Below are 21,033 nucleotides of genomic sequence, written 5' to 3'. Positions count from 1 at the left end.
CGAAGCTCAGTCACCGATACTCTCGCCGCTCGTGGCGCCGGGTCGACAAGTCCGCGGAATGCTGTCCAGAACGCAGCGACTGGTTTTCCTGGCTCCAGGAGCTCGCGAACGAACCGCTCGCGCATTAGGCGGAGGTTATTCGCTTCCGCAGAGCGTCCCGACTCGGGCTCATCACATACGCGCAAGGTGCGTTCCACAGTCAGCGTAGCCGCGCTCCGAGGCACCGTATGCGGTGGCAGGTCGGTATGCACCTTGCATGTTCCGTCCGCCATCTTGACGAGGTCGTCAGCATGTGCATCCATAGGGGTATGTACTGGCTTGAGGGGCACGAGAGGCGCCATTGGGCCTAGCTGTCTACACCCCTCTCTTGCGAGCTCATCAGCAGCCTCATTCGCAGCATTCTTTGCGTGGCCTTTCACCCAGCAGAACGTCACTTGAGTGGGACGTGCCTTGAGTATCTCCATGATGTTTACAAGGAGGTCTGCATTCGCACACCGCCATCCCGCCGCCGCAAAGCGAGGAGCCCAGTGGCATATGCATCGGATGGAGTATTCCGAGTCGGTATACACTCGAAGGGTCTTCCATGCAGGCGCCTCTGCGATAGCGACTAGGATCGCGAATAGCTCTGCCCGATTGTTCGTCGGTGGCAAGGGAGCCAGCAGGGCTCGATTACTTTCGCTTCCACGCCCCCAGTATATCCCTGACCCTGCTCGTATAGCTCCGCCCGTGCGCGCCCCCGGTGGTCGGTCTGCCGAGCCATCCGTGTAGACATGGACGACGGCCCGGGAAGAATGCGTCGCCGGTCCGTACAGCGCCAGTAAGGCATCACTAAGAGATAGCGATCTCGCAAGCGCAGTGTTTAGCATGACATCCAGGTGTGACGTGTATTCCACGCGAGGGGCTGGAACACGAGGCGATGTACCATTGTCCGTAGGCTGGGCAGGACCACTAGGTGTGTCTACATCGTCGACGCACTTATCTCTCGGGAGGGTGATGCACAGTGCGGCATGATCCGACCACGTCGGCCATTGCGGGAGGATGCGCAAGCGGACGCCGGGTGTACGGAGTAGGGACGGCGAGGCCACGGCATAGTCAATGACAGACGATCCGAGCGCCTGGAAGGACGTGAATCGGGGTATGGAGTCTGGTTCCTGTAGTGTAGTCCCATTCAATATGCAGAGCCCGTAATCACTGCATACCTGCAGCAGTGTGCGCCCGTGTTGCGAGACCGCTGCTCCATCGGGCGAACGTCTCATCCAGTCGACGTGTGGTGTACAGGACGCGGTGCGCGCATTGAAGTCGCCTGCCATCACCAGTGGGACGTTATCCGAAGTTGTCACTGCAAGGACCTCGGCGAGCTTCTGCATTGGGCCGAGGGCAGAAAGAGCGTACCAGTGCGACTGCTGAGGGGGCACATACACGTTCAGGAGCCATAGTCCGGGAAAGCGGAGGAGCATGATCTCGGACCCGCCTAAGTCTTCGTGGTGTACACAACGCAGGTCACAGCGTACTAGCGCCGCCAGACCGCCTCCTGGAGCACCCATGGACGGGGTGTTCGGCCGGCCACACACGAAAAGGTCGTAGCATGGTGGCAGGAGGAGTTGGGCTTCCTGCTCCGGCCGTAGATGAGTCTCCTGGAGGAGAACCACGTCAAAGTTCACCAGTGCGGCACGGAACGAGTCACTCTTCATTTTGAGAGCCATATTGCCGTGTACGTTCCAGCTTGCCACGCGAATCGGGGGAGACTCGGGCGCACTGGAAGGCGCACATTTCAGCATTCTCATTTTGTTGTGTACAGTAGTATCGAACACTGACTACTGTACAATTTTAGCCCGGACGGTCGGGTACCTCGACTCCGCCGCCGAGTTCCAGGCATTGGTGAAGTCCCTGGCTTCCTCCCAGGACCTGAACAGGACGCGTACATACGTGATGTCGTTATCCAGGGAAACGTTCAGGACGGGGGACGCATCCATCTCGATGTCGCTCCGCACGATCCTCGTGACTGACAGGAATTGCTCCCGAACAACCGTCGCGGTCCACGCCATGGCGCCAAAGAGGACATGCGTATTGCGCGCGTGGGAGTACGAAGCCTGTGGGGACTGCCTCTGCGCAGGAACAGGCAGGACCGGCATCGGGAGGCGAACTCGGGACGAAGAAGCCGTTGGTTGGGCCTGCACTGAAGGATCGCGACGCTGGTTGGGGGATCACGGTATTGGTTCGGAGGCTCCCGCTGCTGGCTGGCCGGGTTGCGAGGTCCACGCTTCGGACGCTTAGGAGGCCTGGCGTTCGTGGCATCATCGTCTCTGGTGTCCGATCCCCGGGAGCGTATGTTTGGAGGCTCCGGCAGCGGAGCCAGGGTAGCACGCTGCACCCGCACCGCTGCACTTGCAGGACCAGGCATCGGCACGTCCTGTTGCTGAGGAGGACGAAGCGCTGCGGGAGGGTCGCGAGGGGCGTACGTGTATCCGTTATCCGCGTGCCAGTTCCCGAGGAGGGTTGCAACCGTGTCCTCCACCCCAGTGAGAGTATGAGCGACCCTAGCGATCTGCGTCGCTACATCGTTGACCGTGCCGTCCACATGGTTCACCGAGCGGGTCAGGTTGTCGAGGCGTAAGTCGGAAGCGGCCGTCGTGGACACTATCGTGTTGTGTGCGTCCCGCAGCTGCTCGAGGTCATGGGCTGCCATGGTCATGTCCCGAGTCAGGGTGTCCAGGCGATCGTCGAGCACCGCTTCGACCGCAGCAGGAAGCTCATTCTCCATGTGCGCGAGGATCTGCGAAGCGATGCGAGCATCCATGTTCGATGCCGCCGTTACGGCGCGGCTCATCGACTCGCGGAGCGCAGCATTCTCGGTGGTTACTTGCTCGCGGAGGGCGCATACGTCCGCGAAGACACGTTCGATGTTCTCGCGCAGGATGGGGACGCTGCGAGCCACTGTTTCGCCGTTGAGTTGGCGGAGCGTATTAGAGCTGTTAGCATCACTGGCGGGGGCGCCGTCGAGCCTGGTGACGGGGGGGCCTTGGCCTTGCCTCTTGATTGACGCCTCGCCGCTGTCGTCTGCGCGGACGCGTTGAGCGACTGGAGCGATGCGCCCGACTGGGATCGCATCGGGCGCCTCGACGTAGGGGCGGCGCAGCCACGGTTGGATCTCCCGGAGTCGCCAGAATCTCATCGAGGCGATCGAGAGGAGACTGCTCTGTCGCAGTGAGCTGACCTTCTTCGCTGCTGAAGATGTCAGTTCACGCTGAGCGATCTCAGGCAGCACGGAGTCGACGAACCTCGACCCTGCATGAGCCGTTGGGGTGAGCATTGGAGCCTGATCCTCCTGTGACTGTGAGCCATCGAGCGGCGGGGGCACTGGCAGGTCTTGCTCGTCCGACATTGCTGCGAGAGCTGCCATCTTTCTGTGTAGCCACCGTTAAGGCGGAAGCGGAGGAAGACGGCAAGCGTGCACACTCACCCGGGTGTACGGCGCACCACAGTCGAGAGCCAGAGAAAGGAGCGGCTGGGCTGTTCGCGAGCGTCTGGCCGTCTTTTTAAGTGGCTTCCAAAACTGCATAGGTCCTGCACAGTTCCTCCTTGTAAGGTTTCGGGAATCGGCAGGCCAAGGAGCGGATTACCCGCTGCTGGTGGCGGCAGCAAAGTGATTTTTAACCGCTGGTCGAGTCAGAGTCAGTCGAGTCACTCGCCAGGTCGGGGGTTTACGAGCCATGGGTCGCGCTCACCGATGGGCATATCGAGTTGGTCGTGCAATAGACAAGCGAGGAGTCGACAGGCCGTGCAGTAGACAAGCTAGGTGTCGACCATCCAGGCGCCTTGTCCTAGGCGCACTTCCTGAGATGAGTGACGTTAAGTGAGTGAGCCTGGCGCAGCCTTGGGCAGCCTGTTCACCCCTTGAGACCTCCTCGAGTGAAGCCGCCATCCGGTAGGGGACTGCTATGGGAAGCGGGCTGTGAAGCACACGGAGGGACGAAGTATGTATAGGAAGAGGAGGAAGGCGCGGCACCATCACTGTCGACCTGGACCTTGTGTCCCAGTTAATGCGGTGATCTCCGTGTCGCCCGTGACGCGCAGCCTCGTGTCCAATGCGCCGCCTCGTGCTCCAGGAGCAGGCCATACTATGGCCCTCAACGTTACGCTTCTTTTACATTTTCGAGTCAGGATATACATGCGGGCAGTACCGTCTACAACACGGGAGAGGGGAGGCCCCTACGTGCTCATCACCGATCGCTAGCGCTCAGCACTACATCCGCCTGCGTCTTGAGCCATCCATCCCCTCCGAACCCCACCACTCGCGGCAACGATGGAGCCTGTAGTGGCTAGGTCCCCTCGAGGGTATAAGGACGTAAGGAGGGATGAGGCTTCCGGGGAGTGAGCCAGGCTATGTCAGCACCGAGCAGTGCTGCTTCCAGGCGGCTTCGCCGGGCAGCATCGCTTCCCAGACGGCATCGCCGAGCGACATCGCTACCAGGCGGCATCGTCGAGCATTTCTGCTTCAAGACGGCTTCAGAGGTCGGTAAGTGACACCGAGGATGCAGACTTAGCTGTTGGGCAGTGGAGCGGCAAAGACTATATGGTCTATTCAATCTGGATCCGAAGAAAGCATGTACGCACCGACGGGGAACGATATTGCCCTGCGCAGCAATGGAAGGAGGCGTCGTCCGTGTGCTCTGTGCGAGGGAGAGTCGTGCAAGCGTGGAGGGTGTCGGGCAGCGTGCATGCCGAGGGCGTTGAATTGGTCCTGCTCGGGCGGGTGTCTGCGATCGCTGTCCATCTCAAATTCGGGCAATGTACGCGCGCCACAGGCTGCCGCGGACGGCAGCCTGCCAGAAACGGCTTATCTCGGCGCGATGGCAGGAACGCGCCCGATCGCGCAGTCGAGGGATGACGAAATGGTGCAGTACCTGTCAGTTCACTGCGAAAATCTCCCGCCTGTCATCCAGCGCGGTGGCGTCCAGGATGCCTCCGCCGGACGCCTCGATTCCTCCGCCACTCCGCCCGTGAGTGCCCTGTCCAAATACGGCGCGGGGAACCGTCTGACGCGGTCGTTCTCAGCTGCGGCAGAGGCACCGTTGCACCTCTGATGGGGCATCTCCGAGCGAGCTCTGTCGGGACGAATCTCTGCGCCGTGTTCGCCTCTCGCCACCACGCGAGAGATAACAGCCCACTTTGAGCGAGAAACGGCCGACGGACTGGATGGGTGCTAGTTCATGCGTGCAGTGTCGTGACGGGCGTTGCTGGCCTGCAACCCCAGCATGACGCACGTCACCCTCCTCACGGCTCTTCACCACAGCACAGGCTTCTCTTCAGATCATTCTACCTCCATTTCTTCCCCTTCTCCATTGCTGCCCGTATATATACCCCGCCGTCCTCCCACCGTCCTCCCATCTCTTCCCACACCAATCCACTTCCACTTCCTGATCCCCCTTGAATTACCGTCATGTCCCACGTCGTCGTCCGCTCTGTCCCCTTCTCGACCCGCCTCTCCGTCGGCTCCGCAAAGGAACTCGTCGCTCGCGACAAGGCCCGCGCCCAGAAGCTCCTCGCAGGCGTCCGCCCTCATGGCCCCCTCGCCTACCACGAGGAACGCCAGAAACGTGAGCATGAGCGCCACGAGCACCGCGAGCATCGTGAGCACCGGCACGAGCATGAGCATCACCGACACGAGGAGACAGGTTCCGCAGCCCGCCACCACCACCACGGTGGAGGCTCGACCGGCACCGGCACTGGGTCCACTGGTACGGGTACCGGCACCGGTACAAGCGGCACGACTCCCTCCTCGGGGGGCGTCGGTGTCGATGTCACCGACGCGGGTGTCACCTACACTGCCAGCGTCGGCATCGGCTCTCCCGCGACGAACTACACCCTCCTCATTGACACGGGTAAGCCAGCATATAGTCACACACCTACTTGATATCGTGACCTTGGACCCGGTATAGGCTCTTCCAACACTTGGACCGGTGCGTCTGCCCAGTACACCCAGACGTCCACGAGCAAGAGCACCGGAAACACCGTGGTAAGCACCCAGGCACTGCGTCGGTAATTCTATCTTCATTTCCCGTGCGCAGAATGTGAGCTACGGCTCCGGCTCGTTCTCGGGCACCGAGTGTAAGCCAATTCGGTGGTAATTTCAAACACAGTTGATACTCACAGATTTGCCAGACACCGACACCGTTACCCTCGGTACGGGTCTTACCATTCAGAACCAGTCGATTGGCGTGGCCTCCACCGCCCAGGGCTTCCAGGGCGTCGACGGAATCCTCGGTATCGGTCCCGTCGACTTGACCAGTAACACTGTGTCGAACACGCCACCGTGCCACCGTCACGGACAGCCTCTACGCTCAGGGCACGATTACGACCGAGTCGATCGGCATTTCCTACGTCCCCACCACCAGCGCGACAGCGGCACGGCCAACGGCGAGCTGACGTTCGGTGGTGTCGATAGCACCAAGTGCGTACATGCGCGTTGATGTATGCTGCCACGGCCTTGTCATTGATCGCGCATACAGGTACACCGGTGACATCACGTACACGCCGATCACGACCACGTCGCCCGCGTCGAACTACTGGGGTATCAACCAGGACGTCACGTACGGACAGAACGGCACGAGCCTCCTTTCCGGCAACGCCGGCATCGTCGACACCGGTACCACGCTCCTCATGATCGCCACCGATGCGTTCCAGAAGTACCAGAAGGCGACTGGCGCTACACTGGACAGGTGCGTTGGCGCATATAGTTACCTCGCCTGCATGAAACTGACTCAATGACTGCGTAGCACGACCGGTCTTCTGAGCATCACTGAGGATCAGTACAACAAGCTCCAGTCGCTGTACTTCAAGATCGGTCAGTGTTCATCATAGCGGTGGCCAGCTGGGATGCTAAATGCTGGCGATTGATCGTTCCAGGTAGCACCACGTTCGAGTTCACGGCCAACGCGCAAATCTGGCCGCGCAGCCTGAACTCGACGCTCGGCGGCGAGGCGGGCAAGATCTATCTCATCACCAGCGACCTCGGCAGCAACAGCGGCCAGGGCCTCGACTTCATCAGTACGTGTCTTCTTACCCTGTCCAGTCGTTATGGACTCACCGGATCGCGTTACAGACGGCTTCGCGTGGCTCCAGCGTTACTACTCCGTGTTCGACACGACCAACAAGCAGGTCGGCCTCGCGACCACGCAGTACACGGACGCGACTTCCAACTGACTCCCTGATGGGTCGGGCTCGAGCGCACCGGCTGCGGGCGGTGGCGACGCGAGCGGGAGTCCTGGTCAGAAGAAGAGCGGTGGTATCGGAAGGATCGTGAGGAAAGCACTTTGTTTGGAGTAGTGTAAGTGAGTCTGTCGGTGGAGAATGGACATGGACTTGTGTAGGACGGAAGGAAGGATACAGATGTACTGTGTATAGTACTAGTGTGTGTACGTACGGACGCGTAGCTCGATTGCGGCCTTATGACTTTACGAATGTACATGATCCTCATGGACTGTAATGGTTTTACGTGTGCATGTGAGGCACAAGTGCTCTCACTAGCCTGAAGTCCCATAAGTTACTTAGCTCGACTTGTGCTCAGTCGAAATATACTCGGCGCGCATAGTTCTCCACTTAAGTACCAAGTAGAGAGATGCTTGATGCACATACGAACCCGTTTCAACTGAATCCGGGAGAGTATGAGGGCCGACGACTGCATGTGTACTCAAACTCGGACTGTCGCGGCCGGACCCTGCTGCAAATAGTCTGTCCCATTCTGATGCATGAATACTGAAATATTGAATACCGAGTAGGATGGAGTAGAGATAATCTGTGATACAAGTGTGGTAAGCAAGCGGTTGTCCGAGCCCTAGGCTGTACAGTGTAGATGTCCGTGCAAGTTCTATAAGTAGATGATGTAGGATAAATGAAAAGTAATCGGGCTCCTGAACCGGTAGATGCATTGGTGAAATAGCACGCTCCCTTACACATGTCCCGGACAGTACGCAGTACGTCGCCCCACGTTGCGCCGCGCGGAATGGGACAGGACTGTCTCTCTGTCGCTCGTATGTCTTCAGACTCGCTCACACGCGCGCAGAGAATTCGTCCTTCATGGCTGCCCGAGACGCTCCAAGACGGAGAGGGGGCAGGTCCACGAACTCAGCTCCCGCCCTGCGAAGATGATATCCAGCAATGCGCATCGCACCTGCGACGTCGCCGCCGTTCTGTCGCCCTCCTTGAGTCTGGATCCCTCGTCGTCATGCGAGCTCGCTCCCTCAGAGTTGTCCTTAATGCGACGAGCCTGGCGGCCACGAGTCGGTTGACGCCTGCGGGTCGATGTGCGAGGTGTGTCGGTGTTGCTCCCGTTTGCGCTCGCGTTGGCGCGACCTGTACCTGACGTGGATCCGCCAAGCTGGACGCCTCCTGATCTTGTCGACATCTGCCGCGACTACTATAGTAAGGATGATCTCTATTAGTGTTCGACGGACAGTCTCGACAACCTCGACTCACTCTTCTCAGAAGCACTCTGCTCAGCAAGTCGTGCCACGTTCTCAGCCTCCTCCAGTGCCTGCTCAGCCATATTGCGAGCCTTGGCCGCCTGGACCTTCTTCCCGCCACGAGCGCGCGGATGCCTCTTGCGCTTCCTCTGGCTGCTCACCGGCAGTTCTCCCTCGGTTTTCGTGTCCGCTTCGACATCCTCCGCGACTTTATACGCGGGAGTAGGACTTGAAGAAGCGTTCTCGATACCGAATGCGGGAGGACTGACTGTGCCGTCCGTGGGCGTCAGCACCAACGGCGACTCGAGGTCCAGAGTCGCGTCGTCGGTGCCCTCGATGAAACCAAGGACGAGTCTGTGAAGAGTAGTATTAGCACCGGAACGCGTAGTGCGCGAAGCCAAACCACTCACTGAAGGAAGACCGACAAGATCTGGGCAGCAGAAGAGGGACGCCGACCAGCGACCAATGCAGAGCGCTGGCCAGAGTGAGCGAACGCCGCCGAGCGGAGGCGAAGGTAAACCTGCTCCAGAGAGACCGGGGATGCAGACTTGAGACCGTGCAGAAGGGCGCCAGCGGTCCCAAAGTAGCGCAAAGTGATCCAGTAGAGCCCGTGCGACGTATGCAGAGAGCGCGGGGCCTGGGGCGGGCAGAATACGTTACAAATCTGCTGTACCCACTCCCGAGAGACGGAATACGCGAGTTTGACGGGAACGATAGGCTTCGCTGGGCCAAAGGCGACGTGCTTGACCTTAATTGCAACCACGCGGCAACCGACAGACTTGGTCAGGGGAAGAGGGTTCCTGGTCACAGCGGTGGGTCTAGGTGGCTGCAGGGGGGCCGACTCGCAAACCGGAGCCACGCTTACAGCGATCTCAGGGGCGGGTGCAAAGACAAGTCTACGACAACGCATCAGCGCCAAATCGCTGACTGACAATGTTCTACTGACCGCAGGAAGCTGAGCAAGCTTCGACCAGGGACGGAGCCATCCTCATCAGCGACAAGAGCACAGCGGGGATCTGACTCCGTGAGCACAGTAGAAGCAGCAGCAATCGCCGAGGAGCGGAGGTGAAGACGACGCTGCTTCAATGCGACGCGTCCAGAATCACAAGACGCAGGACTGAGACCGTAGGGAAGTGTAAATTCAACCTGCGAGCCAGATGTACCCAAGTTGCGGAGAGGCATCCAGAGGAAACCATCAGACGTCGGCATGATGCGCGGGATCTGAGGGGGCCGAAGACGTTCCGAATCTGTTCTACCCATCCCGAACGGGCTGGGTACGTGGGTTGGGCGGAGTCAGCTAGTATGGATGCTGCAGGACATATGCACTCGACATTGGTCTCGGCAATAAGGGGGGAGGTGATGTTGTCCGTCGAACAAGGATGTTCGACCACGCAGTTGGAACCGGGTGTCTGGGTAGGGACCAAATGCGCATTCGGCGCGTTGTCGGTAGTTAGTACCGACGGCGACTCAAGAATCTGAGTTGCATCGTCAATTTCTTCATCACTTGACCGAAATTGGAAGACAAGGCTGTGGCAATGTATTAGCTGCGATGACCACTGCGAATAAGGGCGACTTACCGGAGGAATATCAGCAAAGTCTGGCCAGCGGCAGAAGCGTGATCATCAGCAACAAGGGCAGAACGACGGTCCGGCTGTGTGGCGACAGTAGAATCGGGAGCAACGTCCGCAGCAGTCGCCTGGGAAGACAGACAAGGGGAAGGCTGCTTTGTACGAACGCCAGTATCTGGTGAGGCTGAGCTAAGCACATGTGGGAATTGCGTCGGAGCACCAAAGGTACCAAAGTACCGCAGATCGACCCAGTAGCACCTATGCGATGTCAGCAGAGAGCGCGGAACCTGGGGAGGGTTAAAGACGTTGTGGATATGCTGAACCCGCTCCGAAGAGATGGAATGCACGAGTTGGAAACGACCAGCAGGCTTCGCCGGGCCAAATGGGACGCGCTGCTTGACCTTGATCACGATGACGCGGGGGCGGACGGGCTTGTCCACCAAAAGCAACTTCTCACCTGCAGCGTTGGGACCGGGAGTCTGGACGGGGACCAGGGGCGCGAGTTCGACAGGAGCACCGAGAGCGGCGACATCGTCCGTGTTGTCCGTGAGCGTCAGCACCAACGGCGACTCGAAGAGCGGAGTCACATGGTCGATTTCTTGACAACAGAGCCGAGGGACAATACTGTGGTAACACGTCAGCGCCCTGAACATCGCCACGAACGAAATAGACTCACCGGAGGAAGATCAACAAGGTCTGGGTAGCGGCAAACCTGATATGCCTGTCAGCAACAAGGGCAGAGCGAGGGTCCGACTCATCGACCGTGGTAGAGGCAGGAGCAGCAATAGACGTAGTCGCCGTAGAGCGGAAGCGAATGCGAAGCTGCTCAGAGGAAATGCCAGAACCAGAGGACGCAAAGCCGAGACCGTCGGGGATCGTCAACACGATCCGAGTGCCAGGGGTACCAAAGTACCGGCGTGCGGTCCAGTAGAACTCGCCAAGAATGGGCAGGGTACGCGGAGTTTGGGGGAGACCAAAGACGCTGCGGATTGCCACCCACTCTGGGGGAATCGAGCGCACCGGACGCACGGGCGCGACAGGCTTGACAGGGCCGAAGGGAACACGCTTCTTGATCTTGACGGCGATGACGCGGGAGCCGGCCTTGAGCAGGGAGCGAACACCAGATAGCTGCACGGAGACCGACTGTGTAGGCTTGACAGGAGCATCGAGGGCCACGATGCGGTCCGTAGTCACCGACTCGAGGACGTCATCGGTGAGCTTGATAGTCAAGCGGGCAATTCTGTGAAAAGTATGAGCATCGGGAAGCCTTTAGACGAAAGCGCGTTATCACTTACCGAAGGAAATCCAACGGAGTCTGGGGAACGACAGGGACATGCTTGCCAGCAACCAGGGTAGAACCGGAGTCTAACTCCACCACGGGGAGAGCAGCAAGAGCATCGACAAGGGCGAAGTCGGCAGTACCAGCGGGGGCAAGTCAAGACCGAGCGGGATCGCGAGCTCAACCAGGGCACCAGAAACCCTCAAGTAGCGCAAGGCAATCCAGTGGAATCCATCGATCGTGAGCACGGTACGCGGGAGCTGAGAAGCAACAAAGGCGCTGCGAATCTCCCACACCCACTGTGGATGGATCGAGTAGCACGTAGGTTGGACGGGAACGACAGGCCGGGCTGGACCGAAAGGGACACGTCTGACTCTGGTTGCCACGACGAGTGGGCAGGCAGGCTCACTGGCCGTCGCAGCCAGAGGCATCGTCTCTACAGAGTTGGGGTTGTGCGACTGGCGAGGGGCGAGGTATGCGAGCTGGGTAGAAGTGTCGCAAGCACCATCATACACTGTGACCTTCGAAGGTAAGACAAGCGGGAAGAGGCGCTTCGCTCTAGAGGCGACGACACGGGGCTGCACCGGGCTGTACGCGAAAAGAGGCCTCCAGACGACAGAGGGACCAGCAGGACGAAGAGGCACCACTCCCGAGAGGATAGCCTGAACAAGGACACCAGGCATGTTGAGACGAGTCGCCATTGTCCTGATCACCCCGTAGTAGCCGGTCGGAAGTAGAGTGCGAGGGATGCCAAGGACACCGAAGTTGCGTGCACTATCCCGAATGTTGCGTGCACTATCTTGACCCAGCGTGCGTTGAACTCAAACACTGGGACCATCGGAGGGACGATGACTGGAAGCACACGTTTGACTCTCGTTGCAATGATCAGGGAGCTGCCTCGCTTAACCATGAGCACAGGTCTCTTCGCCATGACCATGGGACGAGGGACAGGACTAGAGGGAGCGACCTCCTTGGCTAGAGCGCCAGTGATGTTGAACTGGGACGCGATCATCATGAAGTGGTCCGTAGGGGACAAAGTGCGAGGAACACCGACAACCTGGAACGCCATGAGCAGCGTCTTGACCCAACGAGAGCTCAGGTCGTAGACCGGGATGACTGAAGGAACGACGACCGGAAGCGAGCGCTTTACCGTCTTCGTGATGACGCGAGGTCCAGCAGGTGTGTACGCATGGAAAGGCTTCTCACCCTCAGCACGGAGCAGTACCGAAGTGACCACGCTCCTCTCGAATGCAAGCGACATGGCGAACTTTACTGCAGTCGTGTCTTAGCGTTCGGCTGAGTACAAGGTGCGACGAAGGGACATACCAATCAATGCTTTCCAAATGGCCTTGGCGCAACGTAGGGAGACATTGTAGGCATGAGCACTTCGTAAAGGGACATTCGGGCGAGCGCGTTTGATGTTGACGAGCACAGTGAAGCCGAGCTTGCCCATGACGTGAGCCTTGGTTGCCACAGATCTAACAAGACCGAACGCAGCGCCAAGAGCACAGATGATCGCATACCGAGAGACACGGCCGAGGGATCTGCAGCCTCTGCGAACGAGGTTGCCAAGGAGGGTCGCCGGAAAAAGGATGCGCAGGATGCTCAGTACACAGGAGGCAGTCCACAGTGCCCGGCGCCAGAGGGGACGACGACGCTGGACATCGACAGCCTGAAGGGGGCAAGTGAAGGGAGCTCCAGCTTGCACCGCGCACCTAACACGGCCAGTCGAGGATCCCGAGGTCAGTGAGCGGGCGAATTCCTCGCTAGTGCAGAGGACGATGCGAACTATGCGGGCGTGGCGAGGTGTGGGAGACGCAGGGTCGATGAGGACTAATATCCTGAGAGCGACGACGGCAGCAACCCAGATCAGGATGTTGTAGACGACGACGAAGATCACCACCCCGAGACGTGCCAACTTGCGGAGCACCGTAGCCAGCCGGTAAGCCCAGACGACGCAAGATCCCAGGCGGATGAAACCTTTGAACCGGACGGACCTCAGCTGAGGAATGTGCTGGCCATCGAAGAGATAGCTGAAGGCGATGAAGACGGCGGTGGCGCAGCAAGCGTAGTCCATGTAGCTTGCCTGAAGCAGATCCATGGAGAAGGTGACGAGACCCGTCACGACGAGGGCGATGGCGGCGAGGACGGCGGTTCGGATGCTGTGACCTGTGACGGAGCGGACGATGTTGAGGGCGATGACGAAGTAGACGGTGTTGAGCGCGTTGACGGCTAGGTCGGGGGCTGTGGCACCCGCCATGTTGGCGGGACAGAAGAGAGAGGTGAAGAGCGGCGGGGCGCGGGGCGGCCTCTTATGTTCAACTTGCGCACGCCGGCCGGCACGTCATCCTGGTTCATCCCACGTCAACGCCACCGGCCTCTCCGCCGCGCCCCTGCACATATCGGGGCATCGCACCGGCCTCTCGACGCGTCTGCCGGGCATGGCGAGAGCGATACCCAGCCCCGCCAGGAGGTCTGTTCACAGACTCCAGTCGCTGTGGTCAGAGTGTGACTTAATTCATCCGTCGTACGTTGGTCTACGATTGTTGCTAAAGTGGTTTCGTATCGCAGAAAACCTCTACCTGTCGTGCCTGCTTAGCGTGTACTATACGTGACAACTCCGAGAAACTTACCCTAAAGCTGACAGATACTGTGGACACCGACCGTGATATAAGTGGTCACAGAAGTGTCATGCTTCGTCGATGCCTGTCATGGCATCATCCGTATCCTCGTCCCCGTGCGCATCTCCATTCCATCTCCGCACAGCGAACACGTCCGCGTCGCTCTCTTCGCAGATAATTCTGCACAGGCCAGGCGTCAGTCAGGCCATATCGCCGCGGAAGACCACCACGTACTGGTCGAACATTGCGATAGTCGTGCTATCGTCCTCAGGCTCGACTTCGTCCAGGGTCTGCGGAATCATCATTCGCATGACGCGTCGAGACCAAGCCATCTCAGCCGGAGGAAGAGGCCGCACAGCCGTTGGCGTCAGAGTCAGGGAGGTAGAGGGCAGGAAAGGCGCGGCGGGTGTGGGCGAGTGCAAGAGGATGTCGCGTTCGATGCCGGCTGTGAGGACAGCAGGAAAGGTGGGGTGCATGAGGGCTGTGTTCACGATAGAGCTGTGACCAGTGAGACGGGTAACGGGCCGCGAGAGCGTAACAGGGACACGCCGCGCATCTGTAGAGGATGCAGCGAAGCCTGGAAACCGATAGCTGAGGGAACGAAAGCTGAATAGGGTAGCAAAGAGCCACGCACCAATTGTGTTGGAGTTCTCGCTTGACCAGTCGTCACTAATATACTCTTCTCGTTGTTGCGCCAGAATGGCAGGGGAAGGAATTTTCCATATGTAAGTCCGGAAGTCGTCGGAGCCTGCACAGTAGTAGGGGTCGTCGAGAACTCCGCCACCGCCAAAGGAACCATGCTGTAATCAAGATTGCGCATACATAAGTCAAGCCATCAGTCGCCGAAGTCAATCAAGGAAATGCCAACTTGCCTTGATGGTACACGAGTTCGCATAGCTACGCTCACCCTGTGGTATGGGCGAGCCATCGGGCTGGGTAGACGCTGTACACACAGCGATTGGATATGGATCAGAGAGTGAGTAGATAGTAGGGGAGAAGTGCTGTCGTATGGATGGTATGAGTGAACAGGGATTCATCGCGGATATCAGACATACTGTCATAGTTGCAGCCAACTTCGTCCCTGGTGATCCAAGTTACTTAGCGTGATACAATACTAGCCTGAACATGAACTGCACCTGTGCGATCGAACGTCACACTGCTAACCTCCGGATTGCTGAGGTACCGTGTGGACGGCTTCGAGATCGTGGTTACATACTGCGCACCAAACACCTCAACAACGACACGATCACCGCTGGAAAGCCCACCCACCTTCTGCGCGACGCCCTTGTCCCGCCTCTGGCTTCTTGGCCCGAACGCTGTCCGCGTGTCGCGCAAGCACACCTCCCCACGGTTATCGCTCGTCACAAAAATATGCGGCATCTCGGGGTGGAACTGCACGCTGGTGAACTCGGTATCGTGTTGCAGCGTACCCTGTGCCCGGGTCAGTGTGCTCTGCGCGCGCATGTCGTGCATGATGATGCAGCCATCGTCGCTGCAGGGAAGGGAAGAGCTCAGATCGTGACGCAACACTCAGAGTGTATATAGATACCTGGCACTCAGGAAGATCTCGTCGTGCTGTGGGTGGCACGACAAACCACGGATGCTGTCCTGGCTCGGACATCAGAGGGAGATGCAGTGCAAAAAAGCACGAAAAGGGCACCTTGTGTAACAAGTGGATAGTATCCGGGTCAGAAACGGCTCGCGAGTCCAACGAGCGCGAGTATTCGAGGTCGTATGTGTGAATACTATTGTCTGTTGCTCCTCTGGACATAATCAAACATCCCGCGGGCAGCAAGCTACGAAGCGGCGACTTACGAATAGAGGAACTTGCTCGATGCCGAGAACGCTAGGGCGAAGATGTTGGTCTAAACAGATGAACAAAGGATTAGATATGAAGGGTAGATTTATCCTCACCCTATGACCAGCGAAGTGCTGTGATGGCTCCCGCAAGTCATCCTGATGGAAATCCCAGAGTCGGATGTGTGGATCTGCGGCAGAATAAGATCTGCTTGGACGCCCGGGGGGCGCGAGGTACTCACCATCTCCGCCGCTTGCGAGCCAGCGTCCGGACTGAGAGAAGGCGAGCGCGTTCACGCAGGCAGTATGCCCACGTAGCTTTCTGCGGGTTCGTGATTATGATTGAGAACGGGGTCTAAGGAGGGGCAGGCTACCTCTTGACCTTGAATAAGGAAGGCCGCCGTCAAGGAGTGCCTCAATGGATGTGCTCCGCGTATGATTGAGCGACGAAGCGTTCCTTGCGGTCGATGACCCCAGTCCCTGAGAGACACGCCGTCGCTTCACCGGCATCTTGTGCGACAGTGTGGCAAAAGAGTGATGATGTGTACAGGTGATGGAGGTGAAATTGAAACGCGAGACGCAATCTGGAGTTCCGGGATCTTGTCTTGCCCAATCTCGATCACTCGATCACCCGGCGCTACCAGACAATTCACCGTGCGCTCGGGGATAACAGCAGCTACTAAGCACAGACGTGTATCATTCCAGGATGACGTTCGTGCGAGGCTGGTACAACGGCAGGAACCTGTAGATGTCTGTATATAACGCGTCCTTACATGCTCCGCCTAGTGAGCAAACCACCAGCTCCTCAATGCCTCCAGCTTGGCCATGCCCCGGTCTCCCGTGAACCCGCCGACAACCAGAGCGAAGTGGGCCAGCGACATGGCGGCGACCACCGCGATGACGCCGGACATCTGATACATCTTCTCTGCCACCTTTGACTCGTACAGCACCGTTGATCCACCGCCTCCTGATAGTTTGTTGAAGCTGCCATCAACGGGCGTGATGGGTTCTCCCAACGGTGGTAGAGTGGGGATGCAGACCTCCAACGAAGGCAAGGATGGCGGCCGCAGGGCAGCGAAGAGCCCACCGTTGAGCTCGAACGCCGTGATCGCCTCCTCGACGATGTCCGCTGTGAGAGGTCATGAGCGTTCGGCGACTTTGGGCAGAGGGAACACTCGCCTTTCAGGTCCTGATTGTCACCGACAGCGGAGTTCATGTTCTCGCGATACCATTCCTTGATCTTCCTCATCTCGCCAATGGTTGCGGTCCCTGTTCCTCCCAGAGGCTTGAAATCAAAGAAAGACACGCCTAACCCATCCTCAAGGCTGTATGATTTGGTGACCCTGCCACGAATGACCTGGCCTCCGCTCAAGTCGCCCATATAGCGCACGTATGCATGTGAGAGAAGGGGAGAGGGGTCTCCAGACGATGCTATATCCTTCAGACGTTCCAGATATTGCGAGAGGGCGGCGGGAGGATCGTTCATGAGCTCCACGTGCAAGGGGTGATTCTGCCAGTCCGCTGTCTGCAAGAAGTGGGCAATGTCGGAAGAGAGAGCCGGTGCGCGCGACAGCAGAGCGGGGTTGTGGGTGAACGAAAGTATTGAGTGTGACGCATGCCGCTCAAGACCAAGCTCGAGCGTGCTACGCGAACGGTGTTAGGGTCGCGATGGCTAGGTTACAAGGCAAAGACGTACTCATATACGTGCCAAAGCATCATGAGGAACCGGATGTACTCCTCCCTGTCGAGCTCGCCTCGGACCATCCACGTCGCCCCTTGCTCTTCGCTGCCTCTTCATGTGCGATGGCGGTGCCTTCGCGGAGGAGCTCGGCAAGGGGCAAAGAGAAGTCGACGTATATTGGCTCTGTCGACATGATCGGTGCGAGGGTGAAGGGAAAACCGGAGGAAGGAGGAAGCACACGGAGCTTAATGCAAAGGAGGGACGAAGAGAGCAAGCACAGCTGCTCGGAAATAGTTTATATGTTAGGTTGGGGAGGAACCAAGGAGGGAGAAAGCGGCTCCAACGCCTGGGCGCCTGCACGTCGGTCCAGGTCCGGATGGCACGGACCCATCTCATTACTGTATCTTATCTGATAACTTAACATCCTCACTGTGACCTAGATAGGCGCCGATACACTGGCAGTAGTAGACGAGGACGAGGAGGACATCTGCTTCATCCACAGGCAGTCCTCTTGACCTGGCTTTCGGTCTCTACTAAATTTACGTGTATAGCACTGGGTGAGTTGCACGGAGGCTGTTTGCATCCTTTAGAGATTGACTCCGAGTTGTTCGGATTCTCTAGCAGCCTGAGCCGGGCTGATGAGAGACTCATTTGGTGACTACAGCACGTCGATATCCTAAACCACGTCATATACGCCAGCAAAATACTGGATCGGGCAATGTGCACTACTTTACTAACTCGTCTGAACTCACCTGCCATGGCATAGGACCGTGAGCGGCGTAATCAAGGCGTAATGTCGCGGTCAAAAACAGCAAGCTTCACGAGCTGCGATGTTCCCGTCTCGATCGTACGCTCTACTACTACTCTTGTGCGATGTGCGAAAGTAGTGACATATATATCCTGACCAGATGATCAGAGACACAAAAGGACACGCGAGTCATAACTACGAAGGTCATAGTCTGGCTATACGGGTTCAGACCAAGTGGGCTCGGACCATCTAATCGTGCATGGCAGCTTATTACAGGTCGCAAGGTTTGAAGCCGCGTTGCGCCATCGCCCGTCATCTGCATCCGAGCCATTTAACACTTATCTTCACAACAAGGATATATGCGCCGTTCAATAATGGCAATCAATAACGAGATCGGGAAAGGTGCGTCGACGTAAAACCGAAACAGTCTATACGATGTTCACATCCGCGCTAAAGCGGATGGGGTCAATGTGATGCAGATGCGTGGATGGAGAGAGGGTATGCGGGTGAGTGGGAAACAGATAACGGTGATGCAGTACGTAGACCACGATGCAGAAAGATCGAATAACGATGAACAGGGTGAGCCCAGGCCAAGATGCTTTGCTATAGAAGCACCGCCCTAAGGCATCTCTGCAGCGAACAGCTAAGAGAAGCAGATGAGCTGACGACGCCCATATCAGGACACTAAACATTACGTACGTTCACTACCTGAGGTCGTGGCCCGCTTAGACTTGGCGGAGTAGACAACGGTCGTACAAGTGAGCGCGCCAAAGACGCAACGTCGAGACGGTCCGGCGAAAGGTCGGGCGTCTCCGCCGCTGGTGGCGGCGACGTTTCCAACTCAAGGAGCGTACTTCCGTCCAGCACCCGATGGGCAGAATAGCCCACCAGCTCGGGCTGCTCAGGTATGGGAGGGGGGATGATGGTGAGTGGCTTCTTGGCTCTCCGCCCGCGGCGACGACGTTCGTCTGTGTAAGACGACGGAATGTGTGCTGACAGAGGTGGGGAGCGCAGAACCGGCGAACAGATGGAGGGTTGGTGTAGCAGGGCGACAGGGGAATGGTTAGAAGGAACGTACGCCGGTTCCTCTTGAACCGGGGATAGTGGGGACATGTACGGATACAGATTGCTGAGTGACGAGTCTTCCCCGTCATCTCCTAATATCGCTTCCGATCAGTACCGCGAAGTGCATGATAGCAGGACATACGTACCACCAGGATGCGCGTACTTGCAGTCGGCGCCCTCATGGCAGCGTCCAGCCATGAATTCTTGACAGATTTCGCCTACGGAAAGATCGCTCGATCACAATAGACTTCGAATAAACGTCATAAGACTTACGTCTGCCGCCCATCAGAACGCCGCCACCGATGACGCGCCATGTGATGGGATAGAAGTTTGGATTGCGCGCCCTCTGCGCATCCTCTGCAGGTCGCTTCGGTAGTGCATGGGCATGAAGCTCTGTCGGCCTCGGGGTTGTGGGGTGGGGCTGCCTGGGCGCCTCACCTGTAGGCCGGCGACCCAGGGTAGAAAGGGGAGGTGGCATTCGCTTTTCGCTCTTAGGGCGAGAGGGGCGAAGCGCACGTTCCCATTCGTCATGGATGCTAATGGCACGCATCAGAACAGAACGCAACGAGGTGTGGAATTGGCTTACAAGTTACACTTGTCTCCCTTGATGCATGACTTGTCCGTGAAGTAGAACTTGCACGGTTTCGCTATTCGCTGGCGTCAGTAAAGCCCACACGTGAAGAAATGGGCGAAACATACTCTTATAGAGGTTGTCTTTAGGGAGCCTGTATAACGAAGAGTGACCAGGCGGCAGATGACGGGACGAAATCGGAGGTCTGTCCAAGTATTCGACCGCCGCCGCAGCCGGCAGCTGGTACGGTTCTTCGGCAGTATCCGTGTCTGACACGGACTCCTGATACAAAAGGGGCGTGGGTGGCGGGACGGGCGGCCACGCAAAGTCTTCAAAATCGTCTTCGCGGTCGCTGGCATCAAAGAACCCCGAGGAATCTGTAGAACTGGTAGAGATTGTGGATATCTCGGAGGGGAGGCGCCTTCGCCCGCCAAAGTACGGTGAAGGGGGCGACGGGGGTTGTGCGAACTCCAGTCCCCTCGTCTTCGGGCACCACACAAGAAACGCGGGGTGCAGAGGGGGAGGACTGTTGAGAGGCACCTCGAACGGCGGGCATTCGAGCACGGAGCGGGGAGACACTGAACGGTCACGACCATCGCTGTATCGAGTTTCTACGATCATAACAAAGGTCAGCGCTATATTCCTTGCCGGACGGCAGGAGACGAACCATTACTGAACGACTTGAACAGCATGTCGGTTTCGGCGTGTGACGGCGGGAATTCGTGAAGCATGCTGAAACCCAGAAAGGATGATCGCGAGCAAGTGGCTTCGCTCGAGATGACAGCCTCAGATATAGCAAGCCTGACGGGACGTAGGAGGAATGAATATAGAGAGGTAGTGGGATACACGGATGCAAGGAACCCCTTTCATGAACAAAGGCGTTAGTACAGAGAAGTGTTTCGCGCGGGACAGATCAAACACCATACCTGAAGAACAAGTCGAATTTGCGTGTGGAGATGAGTAAACAAGAGAGGGGGCGGTCACGGTCAATAAGGGGAGCGCAAGGGGGAGGAGGGTATGGTATAAATCCCTGCAGCAACTGGCGCTGGAGTCACTGGAACGGCGGACAATGTCGAGGGCAAGGGCTTAGTCATTCGTGAGTTAAATTCACGGGGAGAGGTCTTTTTTGTCAAGGGAGGCATCTCCGATATCCTGAAGGCGAAATCGAAGATGGCGAGACAATAAGGGGGGCGCAGGTGGGAGAGGATACGCACCGGGCTGATGAGCGCCACGTTGCGACA

The 21,033-nt window shown here is 58.0% G+C and overlaps 6 protein-coding genes across 6 annotated transcripts; 1 reads left to right on the top strand and 5 right to left on the bottom strand.

Moving 5' to 3' along the window:
• The first annotated feature begins 5,266 nt into the window (after positions 1 to 5,266).
• On the top strand, positions 5,267 to 7,375 carry B0H18DRAFT_311605 (acid protease). The gene is made up of 9 exons (XM_048037507.1): positions 5,267 to 5,597; positions 5,676 to 5,882; positions 5,940 to 6,016; positions 6,069 to 6,108; positions 6,163 to 6,451; positions 6,510 to 6,719; positions 6,777 to 6,844; positions 6,907 to 7,047; positions 7,103 to 7,375. Exons 1-9 carry the CDS (start codon positions 5,441 to 5,443, stop codon positions 7,201 to 7,203), a joined length of 1,290 nt encoding a protein of 429 aa, XP_047899446.1. The 5' UTR covers positions 5,267 to 5,440; the 3' UTR covers positions 7,204 to 7,375.
• Positions 7,376 to 8,104: 729 nt separating this feature from the next.
• B0H18DRAFT_311593 (uncharacterized protein) lies at positions 8,105 to 9,949 on the bottom strand. The gene is made up of 4 exons (XM_048037506.1): positions 9,409 to 9,949; positions 8,873 to 9,358; positions 8,476 to 8,816; positions 8,105 to 8,413 (listed from the first exon to the last, which is right to left on the bottom strand). The coding sequence occupies exons 1-4, from the start codon at positions 9,720 to 9,722 to the stop codon at positions 8,253 to 8,255; spliced, it is 1,302 nt and encodes a 433-aa protein (XP_047899445.1). The 5' UTR covers positions 9,723 to 9,949; the 3' UTR covers positions 8,105 to 8,252.
• Positions 9,950 to 12,018: 2,069 nt separating this feature from the next.
• B0H18DRAFT_1113532 (uncharacterized protein) lies at positions 12,019 to 13,569 on the bottom strand (the record flags this gene model as incomplete). Its single annotated transcript, XM_048032962.1, has 2 exons — positions 12,019 to 12,581; positions 12,636 to 13,569. 2 exons carry the CDS (start codon positions 13,567 to 13,569, stop codon positions 12,019 to 12,021), a joined length of 1,497 nt encoding a protein of 498 aa, XP_047899444.1.
• Positions 13,570 to 13,682: 113 nt separating this feature from the next.
• B0H18DRAFT_1206516 (WD40 repeat-like protein) lies at positions 13,683 to 16,237 on the bottom strand (the record flags this gene model as incomplete). Its single annotated transcript, XM_048036177.1, has 13 exons — positions 13,683 to 13,891; positions 13,943 to 14,110; positions 14,165 to 14,730; positions 14,803 to 14,931; positions 14,986 to 15,011; positions 15,067 to 15,145; positions 15,200 to 15,422; positions 15,480 to 15,538; positions 15,591 to 15,693; positions 15,746 to 15,795; positions 15,845 to 15,918; positions 15,970 to 16,049; positions 16,110 to 16,237. The coding sequence occupies 12 exons, from the start codon at positions 16,235 to 16,237 to the stop codon at positions 13,999 to 14,001; spliced, it is 1,629 nt and encodes a 542-aa protein (XP_047899443.1). The 3' UTR covers positions 13,683 to 13,891; positions 13,943 to 13,998.
• Positions 16,238 to 16,404: 167 nt separating this feature from the next.
• On the bottom strand, positions 16,405 to 17,766 carry B0H18DRAFT_1206515 (heme oxygenase). The gene is made up of 3 exons (XM_048036176.1): positions 17,424 to 17,766; positions 16,907 to 17,370; positions 16,405 to 16,856 (listed from the first exon to the last, which is right to left on the bottom strand). Exons 1-3 carry the CDS (start codon positions 17,489 to 17,491, stop codon positions 16,510 to 16,512), a joined length of 879 nt encoding a protein of 292 aa, XP_047899442.1. The 5' UTR covers positions 17,492 to 17,766; the 3' UTR covers positions 16,405 to 16,509.
• An 865-nt stretch (positions 17,767 to 18,631) lies between these two features.
• B0H18DRAFT_311534 (uncharacterized protein) lies at positions 18,632 to 20,711 on the bottom strand. The gene is made up of 7 exons (XM_048037505.1): positions 20,466 to 20,711; positions 19,921 to 20,403; positions 19,808 to 19,868; positions 19,495 to 19,757; positions 19,368 to 19,439; positions 18,856 to 19,310; positions 18,632 to 18,799 (listed from the first exon to the last, which is right to left on the bottom strand). The coding sequence occupies exons 1-7, from the start codon at positions 20,521 to 20,523 to the stop codon at positions 18,776 to 18,778; spliced, it is 1,416 nt and encodes a 471-aa protein (XP_047899441.1). The 5' UTR covers positions 20,524 to 20,711; the 3' UTR covers positions 18,632 to 18,775.
• Between the last annotated feature and the right edge of the window lie 322 nt (positions 20,712 to 21,033).

The sequence above is a fragment of the Fomitopsis serialis genome (genome assembly GCF_022376445.1).
Source record: "Fomitopsis serialis strain Sig1Antser10 chromosome Unknown B0H18scaffold_3, whole genome shotgun sequence".
NCBI classification, from domain to species: Eukaryota; Fungi; Basidiomycota; class Agaricomycetes; order Polyporales; family Fomitopsidaceae; genus Fomitopsis; species Fomitopsis serialis.
This window is presented reverse-complemented; position numbering and strand designations above follow the sequence as displayed.

What these genes read in the sequence shown, in the direction of transcription:
- B0H18DRAFT_311605 (XM_048037507.1), top strand. Translation starts at nt 5,441, where the DNA reads ATGTCCCACGTCGTCGTCCGCTCTGTCCCCTTCTCGACCCGCCTCTCC. An exon ending in CTCGTTCTCGGGCACCGAGT is followed by an intron (nt 6,109 to 6,162) that starts GTAAGCCAATTC and finishes CAGATTTGCCAG; the next exon opens with ACACCGACACCGTTACCCTC. An exon ending in CCAGGGCCTCGACTTCATCA is followed by an intron (nt 7,048 to 7,102) that starts GTACGTGTCTTC and finishes ATCGCGTTACAG; the next exon opens with ACGGCTTCGCGTGGCTCCAG.
- B0H18DRAFT_311593 (XM_048037506.1), bottom strand. Translation starts at nt 9,722, where the DNA reads ATGGGTAGAACAGATTCGGAACGTCTTCGGCCCCCTCAGATCCCGCGC. An exon ending in ATCTTGTCGGTCTTCCTTCA is followed by an intron (nt 8,817 to 8,872) that starts GTGAGTGGTTTG and finishes TACTCTTCACAG; the next exon opens with ACTCGTCCTTGGTTTCATCG. An exon ending in GCAGAGTGCTTCTGAGAAGA is followed by an intron (nt 8,414 to 8,475) that starts GTGAGTCGAGGT and finishes TTACTATAGTAG; the next exon opens with TCGCGGCAGATGTCGACAAG.
- B0H18DRAFT_1206515 (XM_048036176.1), bottom strand. Translation starts at nt 17,491, where the DNA reads ATGGTCCGAGGCGAGCTCGACAGGGAGGAGTACATCCGGTTCCTCATG. An exon ending in ATGCTTTGGCACGTATATGA is followed by an intron (nt 17,371 to 17,423) that starts GTACGTCTTTGC and finishes CCGTTCGCGTAG; the next exon opens with CACGCTCGAGCTTGGTCTTG. An exon ending in TGACAATCAGGACCTGAAAG is followed by an intron (nt 16,857 to 16,906) that starts GCGAGTGTTCCC and finishes GACCTCTCACAG; the next exon opens with CGGACATCGTCGAGGAGGCG.
- B0H18DRAFT_311534 (XM_048037505.1), bottom strand. Translation starts at nt 20,523, where the DNA reads ATGCTTCACGAATTCCCGCCGTCACACGCCGAAACCGACATGCTGTTC. An exon ending in AAGGGAGACAAGTGTAACTT is followed by an intron (nt 19,758 to 19,807) that starts GTAAGCCAATTC and finishes GCGTGCCATTAG; the next exon opens with CATCCATGACGAATGGGAAC. An exon ending in CACGACCTCAGGTAGTGAAC is followed by an intron (nt 18,800 to 18,855) that starts GTACGTAATGTT and finishes TGCTTCTCTTAG; the next exon opens with CTGTTCGCTGCAGAGATGCC.